Here is a 12,358-nt window from a genome sequence, read left to right as displayed (position 1 = left end):
CAGCTTAGTGTCATCTAAAAATTTACTAATACGAGATTCAATAGCCCCATCCATGTCGTCAATACAAATGTTGAACAGAGCTGGTCCCATCACAGACCCCTGAGGAACACCCCTGGTGACTGGCTGCCAGCTGGATGCAGCACCCTTCCCCACCACTCTCTGGGCCCGGCCATGCAGCCAGTTGTTAACTCAGCAAAGAGTGCTCCTGTTCAAGCCGTGGGCTGCCAGCTTTTCCAGGAGTGTGCTGTGGGAGACAGTGCCTAAGGCCTTGCTGAAGTCCAAACACACAACATCCACAGCCTTTCCCACATCCACCACACAGGTCACCTGGCCATAAAAGGAGACATAAAAACTGGTCAAACATGACCTGCCCCTCCTAAACTCATGCTGGCTGGCTCTGATACCCTGGCCATGACACAATATAAACTGCTCCATGACCTTTACCAGGTACTGAGGTCAGGCTAACTGGCCTATAATTACCAGGATCCTCCTTCCCACCCTTCTTGTGAATGGGTGTCACATTGCCCAGCTTCCAGTCATCTGGAATCTCACCAGTGGGCCAGGACTGCTGGTAAATGATGGAGAGCGGCTTCACAAGCTCATCTGCCAGCTCCCTCATCACCCTGGGGTGGATCCCACCTGGGCCCATAGATCTATGAACATCCAAGCAGCTCAGCAGTTCTCTGACTGCCTCCTCCTGGATACTAAGTTCCCTCCCACATCCAGTACAGAACAAAGGTTGGTCTTCCTATTGCTGTAAATATATTTGAAAAACATTTTTTAATATCCTGTACAAAATTGCCAAATAAAGTTTGAATTGAGTGTTGGACTCCCAAACACTTTTCTTACATGCCCTTGCAATCCCCTTAAATACTCCTTGACCTGACCCTCCTTCTAAAGATGATACATCCTCTTTTTATTCCTAAGTTCCTTCAAAACCTCCTTGCCCATCCAGGCTGGACGTTTGCCTCGTCAGCTCATCTTTTGGCACACAGGGAAAGCCTGTTCCTCTGCCCTCAAGATCTCTGCTTTGAAGCACGCCCATCTTTTTTGGACTCCTTTGTTTTTAAGGGCTGCTTCCCTAGCAACTCCCTGAATAAGTCTCGTAAATAGGCCAAAGTCTGCTGATTGGAAGTCCAGTGTAAAAGTCTTCTTGATGTTCTTCCTGATTTCACCAAATATCGAGAACTCTATAATTTCATCATCACTGTGTCCCAAGGAGCCTCCAACCACCACATCTCCCACCAGCCCTTCTCTATTTGCAAACAACAGGTCGAACAAAGGCCCTCCCCTGGTGGGGCTCACTCACCAGCTGCAACAAAAAGTTGTCCTCCATACACTCCAAAACCTTCCTGGACTGCCTCTTTCCTGCGGTATTAAGTTCCCAGCAGATATTTGGCAGCTTAAAGTCACCTACAAGAACAAGGCCTGGTGATCCTGAAACATTCTTCAGCTGCTTATCGATTAAGTTGTCCACCTCTTCTTCCTGGCTGGGTGGATGATAACAGACTCCCAGAAGGTTCCCCTGGTACCCCGTCCTGTTTTCTTAGGGTACAACGGTAACAATGAAAACCTTACCAAGGGCACAACTCCCAAGTCCACAAGGAAAAGAACAGACAAGCTGTCAAGTTCTTCAAATATTTGTCCTGCTTTGCTGCAAGACTCCTACTGCACACACGGTGTGGAAAGCCAAGGGAAGCTGCAGTTGGTGGCACGTCTTGTGACAGAAGCTGCACCTCGTTCTCCAGGAAGTGTTCTTGGAAAGAGCAGACAGGAGTGTGGAGAAGATTCTGGGAAAACTGAAGGAGCTTTTAAGAAATGAAATGAAACTGTAAAGAAGCAATCAAAGATGTCCTTGTCAAATGATTTTGATGCTCCCCTTTTCCATCTTGCACTACTTCTCCATCCCATGAACTACAAATGGATCTCACCTCTAAGATCCATGATTTGGCAAGTTGGAGATGCTGTAAAATACCATGAGCTACACACAATTTGCCTTCCCCTGTTTTTCTTGGAAAGCAATGCTGGAGACACAAGTGCAGTGCTTGGGCCAGGTACGAATTCTGCATTCAGGGAACGTGCTCTGACAGTGTCTGACCCTCAGCAGGGACAATGCACAGCAGCAACCAAGGGGATTGCTCTGCCACAGTGCAGGAGTCAAGACTCTGTGTCTTGGCTCCTGTGGGCAAAGTTCCCGTGTTTGGACAGGCTCGGGGGTGCCCCAGGGGAGTGCAGGGCTCGGTGTGGGGCTGTGCGGGCAACGGATAAACGGATCCGGGGAAAAACGGCCCCGGGGCTTCAGTTGCTACGGCAGCAGCGGCAGCAGTGGCAGCAGTGGCAGCAGCAGCGACAGCAGCAGCAGAAAAAGTGACTTTTGTCGACTTCCTCCTGCTTTTCCTCTCCCGCAGTCCCGCACCCTCTCCCGATCTCCCTGTCCCGGTGTCCCCGTCCTCTCGCAGTCTCCCTCTCCCCTGCAGGGCCGGGCCATGCCCCCGGACCGCCCCCAGCCTAGGGCGGGGCTGCCCCGTCCCCGCCCCCGGCCCCGGGCCTCCCTCCACGGTCTCGCCTCCGCCGGGCTCTGGCTGTCCTGGCGATGGCGGTGCCGGACGAGGATCAGTGCCTGGGGCTGCGGCGGCATCGCCGCCCTTTGCCTCCGCCTGTGCCGAGCCCGGCCCCGGCCCCAGCCCCGGCCCCGGCCTTGGCCTCGGCCCCTCCCAGGCTCCGCGGAGAACACACGTGGCGCGGCCCCTCTCGCCGGCTCCGCTGCGGCTTCCCCGGCCCGAGCTCCGCCGCTCGGCAGCGTGGCCGCCGGCCCCGAGCTGCCGCTGTCGCGTTGCCAGGAGCAAACGCCTGGGGATTCCCGGCTTGGGGCGGTTGAGGGGCTCTCGGGGGCCGTTGCTGGCCCCGGGCCGAGCACTGACAGCCACGTCTCGCCGGCAGGGAAGGCGCAGCAGTGCCTCCAGGAGCAGTACCGGCTGGGTTCGCTGCTGGGGCGCGGCGGCTTCGGAAGAGTCTTCGCAGGGACGCGGCTCTCGGACGGCACACCGGTGAGCGGCGGGGCTGGCGGCGGGCGCAGGAGGAGGAAGAGGAGGGCAGAGGAGGAAGAGCATGGGGCTGGACAGCGTGGGCAGCGAGCTCAGCCCGCTGCTCCCCTTGCCTTGCAGGTGGCCATCAAAAGGGTGCCACGGAACCGCGTCCGACACTGGGGAGAGCTGGTGAGTGAGCGGGGGCCAGTGGGAGAAGCCGGGGCGTGCCGGGTGGGGTGTAGCCAAGGCCCGGCAGGGTGGAAGCCGCCAGGACGCCTCGAGGGAGAGCGGGCGTGGGGCCAGCGGAGGGTGCAGAACATCCCGGGCTGGGTGAGGGCTTCCCCACCCCTGGCACGGCCTCAGCCCCACTGACGGCATCGTGGTCCTCCCACAGCCCAACGACACCAGCGCACCGCTGGAGATCGTGCTGCTGGACAGGGTCTCCACTGGCTTCCCTGGTGTCGTCCAGCTGCTGGAGTGGCTTGAGCTCCCCAGTGAAATCGTGATGGTGCTGGAGCACCCGGAGCGGTGTCAGGACCTCCAGCATTTCATTCGGGCACGGAGGTTCCTGTCCGAGGAGGTGGCGCGGGAGCTGTTCCGCCAGGAGCTGGAGGCCGTGCGGCACTGCACCAGCTGCGGGGTCCTGCACAGAGACATCAAACCAGAGAACATCCTGGTTGACCTGGCCACCAGGCAGGCCAAATTGATCGATTTTGGCTGTGGCACCTACCTTCAAGACACGGCATACACTCAATTTGCAGGTGAGCCCACGCAAGGATGTGCTCCCAGCTCCTGCCATCTCATGGCCCAACATCTCACAGCCCAACCTGGGTGTGGCAGTGGGGATTCTCCCTTTTGCTGCCAGTCTTGGCACTGAGACTTCAGGTGAGTTGCTTTTTAGCAGGGGTGGGTTGGGGCCCAGCTTCCAGCCCTGCTGGCAGCCTTTGCCAGCCACTCTGCCCAGGACTGGGGCTGGGGCAGCCAGCCCGACAGAAACACCCGTGGGTGGGGGTATCAGAGAGCGTGGAGTCATAACCTGTGTACCAGCCAGTTTGGTGTGCAGGTGAGAAAGGGCTTGGACTGCTCCTCTGGCCTTCTTTGTCTTGTGTTCATAATGTTATTTGGGGCAATGCAGGCAGGGAGGAGGAAGGCATGGTTTTCCTCCTGCTCTGAGTGGGTTTTTTCTTGTTCTGGTCAGGCCTTTCCAGGGCTTCTGCTGCCCTTTTCCTACACCAGTGGTTTCTTTTCCAATGCCAGTTTTTCACACAAGTGTCAGGTCCTGGTTGGAGGGCAACGGGTCACACAATGTGCCACTGGGGCAGTCCCCACATGCCCAGGGATGCTGGGGCCAGGCTCTGGGAGCAGCAGCATCCCCCTGATGAACTCCATCTGTATTCCATAGGAACACCAGCATACAGCCCCCCAGAATGGACTGACTTTGGCTGGTACTATGGCGAGCCAGCTACCATCTGGTCCCTGGGCATGCTCCTGCACCAGATGGTCTGCGGGCAGCACCCTTTCAGGAGTGGCTGGAATATCAGCTGGGGCCAGCTCCCGCTGCCACAACGGCTCTCTCAAGGTGGATCCTCATCTCTGGGCACAGGGGGAACACCAGTGCTGGGAGACAGCAGTTGGCCGCACTGGCAGCTGCTGAGGAGGTGGCACATGTCCTGCTCTCCTGCTCTCCTCCAAAGCAGGGAATTGATGGGAATGTTTAGGCCCAGCTCTGAGCACATCCAGCATGGCCTGGGCATGGGAATATGGGGCAAAGCAGCCAGGGGCCTTCTCCAACTGACTGGCAGTTTCTGGTTTCTCTTCACAGAGTGCAAGGATCTCATCAGGTGCTGTTTATCCGTGGATGACATGGAAAGGCCTTCATTAGAAGACCTTTTTGGTGATCCTTGGATGCAGGATATTCATCTGGAGTAGAAGAAGGGAGAGAGCCAGAGGCTCATTTTGATGCAGGGCCCTGGTAAGTTCCAGCTGCACACATGCCTTGGCAATCAGAAGCAAAGAAACCCAGACTTTTTTGTGCTGCCTGTGTCACTGCACAGGGGTCATCAGGTGGGCACAGGCAGCCCTTCTGCTGGAGCTGAGCTGCTCTGCCCACCACTGGTGGCTGATGTGCGAGTTGTTTTGGCTTGTGCTGGTTCACTGACAGCTGGGGCCCTGGGCAGAACACTGACAGCCTGGTCTCACCCCCAGGGAAGGAGAAGGAGCCCCTGGAGAAGCTGGACCAGGTGGGGCTGCTGCTGCTGGAGACAGCGAGGACGACAACAAGGATGACAACCTCTTCCTGAACCTGGCCACCCGCAATTGAAGGTGATGGACTTCAATTCTGGCACCTTCTTCAAAGCCAGGCTCCACAGCCAATTTGCAGATGAGTTCACACACAGGGGGATGCTCCCAGATTTGGGCATTGCACAGCCTGGCCAGGAACCAAAGGTTCCCCCCTTTACTGGGGCTGATGCAACTGATTGTTCAGTGGGCTGCCAAGCTGCTTTGTGGCAGGGCTGGGGACACGGGCTGGGGTGGTTCTGAAATGGGAGTCGGCTCCTGGCCCTGCCAACAGCCACCACCCCCCACCATGCCCTGGGCTGGGGCTGGGACAGCCAGCCCGACATAAACAAAGCCCCAAGGTGGGAGCAGAGGTGGGACTCCAGAACCTGTGCTCGGCTGCTTTGCTTTGCCGGCAAGGAAGGACTTGGGCTGCTCTACTCCCTTTGTTTTCTTTGGGATCACCATTATTTTGGGGGGCAGTGTAGGGGGAAAAGAGTGAAAGCATGGGCTTCCCTCACTGGTGGGTGGGTTTTTCCCTAGCATGCAGGGCATGGGGGCTTCCTCAACCTCTGACAGAGATAGGATCTTTTACCTTTTCCCTCTTTTCCCTTTTTTGTCTGTAATCTCTTTTTGTTAATTTGATGATTGTTTATCTAAAGGAAGCCTTCTAGGTGGTGTCCAGTCTTGACTGGGAAGTGCTTGGGACCAGCTGTGGAGTGGATGAAGGAGAAGGCTGAGGACGTGGTTTGGGAGCAGCTTTTCTTCCCGCGGCGGATGGCGTGAGGTGTGTCCCCGTCTTGTTGGCACGGGTGGGGTAAGAGCTTTTGGGAGATGGCAGCCAGCACAGGAGCATCCTGCTCTGAGCAGCTGCTGGGGAGGTGGATCTGCCCTGGCTGGCTGCAGGCTGGGCACGTGTCCTGCCCTCCTGCTCTGCTGCCAAAGGCAGCAATGATGGGCAGCTTTGGGCCCCGCTCGGAGCACGGCCAGCATGGTTGGGGCACCGCGGGCGGCTGGGACAAGGGCACAGGAGCCTTCAGCTGATGGGCGGTTTCTGGTTTCTGTCCTTGCAGCCGGGCTCTGCGGATGCTGAGGCTGCTCTGGGCTCTGCCAGGGCTCTGCTGGAGCTCAGCACCGGGCCGGGATCAGCCAAAGAAGAAACGGTGTGACCTGCAGCAGACTTGCCTTGAGCATTTTGGCAATGCAGCTCAAGTTTGCAGAGGGTGCATCTCCAAGGGAAAACATGACACCCCCCAAAATAAACTTGTTTAATACCTTTTGAAATGAAATCAATCTGGGGTGACGCCAAATTACATTTTTCAGCTTGCTCAAGCTGTAGCTCAGCCCTTCTCTGAACAGTTCTGTCCCCCACCTGCATTTTCCTTCACAACTGCTCCCTATTTTCCCCCAGTGAGTGCCCAGCTAATTGCAGTCTCCATCATACTATTGCCAGCCTTGGTGCCTGTCACCATGAGGAAGACCGAGCCCCAGGTTTAGGGACTCATCCTGTCACTGGCTGAGGGGCAGCAATGCCTCAGAGGTCTGGTGCCATTTTAGTGTCATTCAGAGCTGCTCTCTTGCCCTCAGCTCTCCTCACTGCTGAGTTCCCACTCCCTTTTCCTCATCCTTCCAGCAGGATGAGCTCTGTGAAGTCCCGTGAGCCACCCCACTCTTCCCGGCCCACCCACCCACCTTAGTTAGGCTGAAGCTGAAGCTTCTTTGTCTCCTCTGGCACACCAGTGCAGTCCCCTCTGCGGGGAGCCCAGAGCACAGCACACAGCAGTGCAGTCCGGGCTGGACCAGCTGCCCTCCACCCCTGGCTTGGCTGTTTGTGACAACCAAATGCTCCCTGTTTGCAGCTGTCCCTGCAGGATGGCCCCAGGGCAGAGCCTAGCCGGGCTTCCACTGCATGCCCTGGAGCCTGGGGCAGACAGTGGTGCCAGAGCCGAGGTTCATGGGGAGCAACCAGAGCTGTGGCTTGCAGTCAGTGTTTGCAAGTGTTGTGTTCTCATCTCCTGCAGCTCGTGGGGAAGACAACGAGTGTTGCCAGGCCAGCAGTGCCCCTCTGTGCAGGGACAAGGCTGAAGGGCTTTCCCATTCCAGAGGAGCCCGCACTGAGCCTTGGCAGGGCTGGAGCCGGGTCTCACCTGCTGTGTGGGACTCGCTGCCCACCAACCGCCCCCACCCACCGCGCTCCGTCCTACAGGGACAGAAGGGTCTGTGTGTGCCAGAGGCTCTGGGATGTCTCTGTGCCCATGGACAGAAGGGTCTGTGTGTGCCAGGGGCTCTGGGATGTCTCTGTGCCCATGGACAGAAGGGTCTGTGTGTGCCAGGGGCTCTGGGATGTCTCTGTACCCATGGACAGAAGGGTCTATCTATACAAGGGTTTCCATAACATCTTTGTTCCCTTGGGTATGGAATGAACACAGAGTGAAGGTGTCAGTCATGTTGCTTGTGCACTCCTTCCTTTCCATACAAGACACATCTATGCACACCCCCACATACAGATATTTTAAAAGGATAGGGATGGATAGAGATTTCCCACAGAGCTCTAACTTTGGCACAACTCACTTGTTTCCTGATGGGCAGGGAATTTTTTTCCCAGCTCTTTGTGAGTAGGTTTCCAAGAGCTGAGGGGAGCAGCATTCAGAAGCAGTTTCAGGATTTCTAGGCAGGAAATGGAGCTGACAACCATCAGTGTAACTCGCCCTATTCATCAGGATGGGCTGCTGATTCTTTAGGAATATGGCACGATGGAGCCACTAGACTTGGAAAAATCCCATCTCTCTGTGGACCTGTGGAAAGTGGGGAGCAGCAGGAAAACTTTGTATCTGCTTTGGGGGACACAAGGTCCAAAGAGCTGTGGTGGCAGAGGGTGACCAGGGCTGGTGGCAGGTGAAGTCCCATTTTATGACATTCATGAATAGAACAGGATGAAGCCCCAGGCACCCAGAAACTTTGCGCTGTCTGCATTTTCAGGCCTTTGCCTAGGTGGGCCTGGAGTAATCAGTGCTTAGGTTATTTCCTTTCCTCTAGGAAAATAGCTTCATGCAACTGCTCTCCATTGACCTCTTCTGTAAGGTGATGGAGTTGGTAGTGGATGAGGGAAAAAAGCCCCTGAAGACAATTGTCAACAAGAGCCTGCACCTACTTTTAATCTACTTCCGTGATGAGAACCAGCGTGTGGCAAATGTGAGGTTTTGTGCATGCCTGGGAGGGGGCTCAGCTGCCTCCTGCCCTGGTGCCACGCAGGCTGCGTCCTCCTCCAGGCCTTGGCACAGGGATGCGGGTCCCTGTGCCCTGGGCTGTGGTGCCATCTCTGCATCTCTGCTGCTCTTCAGGCCTCTCGGGAAACCCTGCATTGTGCGGCCAAGTTCCTGAAGTGGAGGGATCGAGAGGAGCTACCGACCAAGGAAGATCCGTTGAATATCGATGAGTGTAAGGTAAGGATGGCTTGGAGAAGTGCCAGCCTCAGCCTGGAGAAGATCCGTGGCCGCGGGGCTGGCAGCCGTGGCCCCTGCCCAGTGCTGCACCCAGGGGCTCCGGCCTGCGCCCCACACGCCGCTCCCTTCCCTGGGCCCCGCGGGCTCTTCTCCAGGCTCCTGCGGCCCCGAGCCGGGTGCCCGTGGAGTCCCGGCCCAGCGGGGCTGCGGGGCGGGGCGGCACCGCGGCTCCCCGGGCAGCAGCTGGCCCTCTGCCCCCTCCAGAGCCCGGCACCAGCGGCTGCTGGCCGGGCCTCAGGGCCGTGCAGGCAGGGGAGGCCGGGGCTGGGCGCGGCCAGAGCCCGGCCCAGGGGCTGAGCCCACGCCAACCCTTCCCTCCTGTCGCTCTCTCCAGCTGGCAGACGACAGGAGCCGAGCGGCCGAGCACCTGCAGAACCCACAGGAGTCCCTGCTGAAGGCGGCCATGCAGTTCATCGGTAAGCCACAAGTCCAGGCTCCCTCCCCGGCCCGCTGCAGCTCGGCCCCAGCCCCGGCTGCTGCCCCGGCTGCAGCGGCATCCGGGCCCGGCGCCGTGGAGCCCCGCCTGCCCTCGGGGCTGCTGCCGCCCACTGGCAGCTGTGCCCTGGGGCGGCAGCAGGCGGCAAGGGCCCGGCCTGTACCCTGCCGGGGCAGGAGGCCGTGTGGCCACAGGGCTGGCAGCGGCGCTGGCAGGGAGCCGTGCTGCTGGGGCTGTGACACGCTCTGCGTTCACAGGCACGGCCGTGCGGTACATGAGGATGTAGCAGAAAGAGCTCCAGCTCATCGCCAGGGGTGAGTGAGGGCAGCGGGTTGTCAGCGGCTCTCTCTGGCAGGGGAAGCTGCACTGCCTGGGCCGAGAGCTGCAGTCCCCGGCTCTGGAGGGCTTTGCTCCTTGTGTGGACGAGGGCTAGAGAGGGCACAACACACAAAGATTTCAGGGGTGCGTGGGGGATTCGTGGCAAGCACCTTCTGGCTGATCCCAATGTCTCCTGCTTCCTTCTGGGTGGGATGGCCCTGGCAGGAAGATCTCCTAGGATTTGCACAGATCCCGGCTCTGACCATGGCTCTGTTCTTCTCTCTTCCAGCCCTTCAAACCCAGAGGGAAGACAGCAGCCCGTCATGCTCTAACCTGCAAAATGAAGCCCATTTTCCCCAAAAAGCTCAACAACTGGGGACGTCTTCTGAATCCAGTGAACCAGTGTCCCAAAAACACACCGGGAGACACTGAAGAGGACACCATCTCTCAGTGCTGCTGGAGCTCCATGCAGAGCTGAGGCTGAGCACAATTCCCATGGCTTCAGACCTCTCCCTGTTTGTAGTTAGCTCCCTCCCTCCAGCCCTCAGACCCAGCCCATGCCCTTTTGTTCCCTCCACTCTCCACCCCTTTTGACAGCTCTTTCCCTCCCAGCCCTCAAACCCTGCCCATCCCCCCTTATTCCCTCCCAGCTCATCCCTTTGCTTCGCTTTCCATTAATAAACACTTTGGCTTCTTCACTTTACCTGCGTCTCTGTGGAGCTGAAGCGGCGTAAAAACCTGAGCCCTGGGACACACAGGCCCCTGCTGCCATCCTCTTCTGCGCCATGTTTTGTGCAGAGACACAGAGGAGCGAGGCCGCGTCAGGCTGGAAAGGTGTCTGTGCTGAAGGTCCAGTTCCACAACCCTATGGAGTTTAAGGTCCTACTGAGCAGCCTGAAGCTCCTGGATTTTGGAAGAGCCAACCTGAGTATGCTCTGAACCCAGCTGTGAGGGATTCCATGGCAAGCATCTACAGAGGGCAAAGGAGCTTGGAATGCTGGAAGCTTTCAAGAATAGCTTCCTGAAAGCACTGCAGTGCTCCATCGCTGCACAGGGTCAGGGAGATGGCAGAAGCAGAGACCATCGGGCCTTAACAGGGAGCTTTGGGTGTGCCTTAGGGCAAGTGAAGCAGCAGCAGCACGGTGGCTGAGACTCGGACGCATGACCGAGCCAATGGCCCGAGCGCCGTCAGGCAGTGCCGGGATCCCGGCTGCGGTTCTGGTGCCCAGAGCGGAGGAATCGCAGCCCCTGCCTCAGAGCCTGTCAGAAAGCCAAGCAAGTGAGAGCAGAGGGAGGGCAGCCTTCCAGTCTCTCTTGGGCATGGCCACAAAGCAACCCCTGCTTCTCCTTCCTCTGCCTGTGTTTGGGGTGTGCTGATGGCAGCGCCAGCCAGGCTGTGCTCTGTGTTCCAAAGGCTGTAGAGAGCGGGCATGAAAAGTGCTGGGTGCACAGCAGAGAGTCCTGGAAGGTGCTGGCAAGAGCGTCCTGTGGGAACAGGGCTCTGGTCTCTGGCCGGGAAGAGCCTGGTTTTGCTGCTGTGAGCGCAGGCAGGCGTCGAGGCAGGTGAAGAGGCAGCAGGCAGTTTGTGTTTGTAGAGGGCCTGGGGCTGCGTGTGCGAACCTCCACCTGGAATCACACTGGGGGAAATCCCAGCTAGAGCTGCAGCGCCTGTCTAAAAAGCACCAGAAGGAATTCAGCCTTGCCAGGGTTTCTTAAGAATGTGTTGGTGTTCCCCAGGAAAGGTACACATTTGGGGAAATGCCTCTGGGGGAAAATAGGCTTGCTGCTGAAGGAAAGCGCTTTCCTAGGAGCTCCCGGTGCTGTATGAGCAACTGTCCCCCTTTGGCTCTCTGTGGTCCTTTCAGTCCTTGAGGCCCGTTGCACTCGGCAGATGGACAAGGGAAAGGAGCAGGCTGTGAAGAGCAGGTGAGGAATCCACTCGGACCTGCGTAGACAAAGGCCAGCACCTGCAGCAGGGTGTGTTCCCCCCCGTTTGGACACAGGTGTGAGCAGGAGCATCTCTGTCCAGCTGCCAGCCCCAAAGCTGTCTTTGAGAGCTGTGAATTCAAAGGCCTTCACGCACACACCTCTAACATCTTACCTGTCTGCTGTGTTTCAACTCTTGGCAATATGCATTTGCCTCTTGCTTGCTGGAAGCTGCTGCGGCCCAGAGGGCCGGCACAGAGCTTGGCTGTGTGGGCCAGGCGGCACGGAGAGTCTTGGCTGATCTTGGGGTGTCCATGGCCTCAGAAAAGGCTTGGAAGGTTTGCCTCCGGAGGCGCCCTGCTCACTGGCTCTTCCTGTGCATCTTGGAGAGAACAAGGCAGGCATTTCTGGCAGCTGGGCATTAGCAGGCCTTCAAATGGGGGCGTGTTGTGGAGCATGCCCAGCTGAGACACCCTGAGAGGAGCCCAGCGCTCCTTGCCCCTCTCCGCAGACACGTGAGCATTGTCTGCTTTCGGGATGACCCCGGCTGTGTCAGGGGGTGCTGCTACGTGGACACAAGACAGCCGGTCCTGTCCTGCTGGGTCCCAGCAGTGCCTCGCAGCAGTCCTGCATCCCCGTAAGGATGCCGGCCAAGAGAGGTACTGGAAGTTGAGGCAGCTGATTTGAAGCTTGAGCGGGTGCCTACAGGTCAAGGCCAAGGGCGTTCCCTCAGGATAGAGCAGTCCTGAGAGGTCTCTAGAATTCAAAGAAATCAGCAGACAAATGCATTGTCCACCAAAAGCTCTTTGATTGGCAGGAGGTTAGGGCTCTGCACCCCACCACAAGGCTTCTTTGCCACGTCCAAATTGCAG

At 57.9% G+C, this 12,358-nt stretch overlaps 1 protein-coding gene across 1 annotated transcript; it reads left to right on the top strand.

The window, feature by feature from the left end:
* Positions 1-1,498: 1,498 nt before the first annotated feature.
* LOC136302449 (serine/threonine-protein kinase pim-1-like) lies at positions 1,499-9,528 on the top strand. Its single transcript, XM_066205940.1, has 10 exons — positions 1,499-1,528; positions 2,409-3,047; positions 3,165-3,215; positions 3,421-3,787; positions 4,429-4,605; positions 4,849-4,940; positions 8,340-8,495; positions 8,645-8,746; positions 9,141-9,222; positions 9,500-9,528. Exons 1-10 carry the CDS (start codon positions 1,499-1,501, stop codon positions 9,526-9,528), a joined length of 1,725 nt encoding a protein of 574 aa, XP_066062037.1.
* The last annotated feature ends 2,830 nt before the right edge of the window (positions 9,529-12,358 follow it).

Source organism: Chamaea fasciata, unplaced genomic scaffold, assembly GCF_029207755.1.
Source record: "Chamaea fasciata isolate MVZ Bird 193981 ecotype frontalis unplaced genomic scaffold, bChaFas1.0.hap1 SCAF_29, whole genome shotgun sequence".
NCBI classification, from domain to species: Eukaryota; Metazoa; Chordata; class Aves; order Passeriformes; family Sylviidae; genus Chamaea; species Chamaea fasciata.
This window is presented reverse-complemented; position numbering and strand designations above follow the sequence as displayed.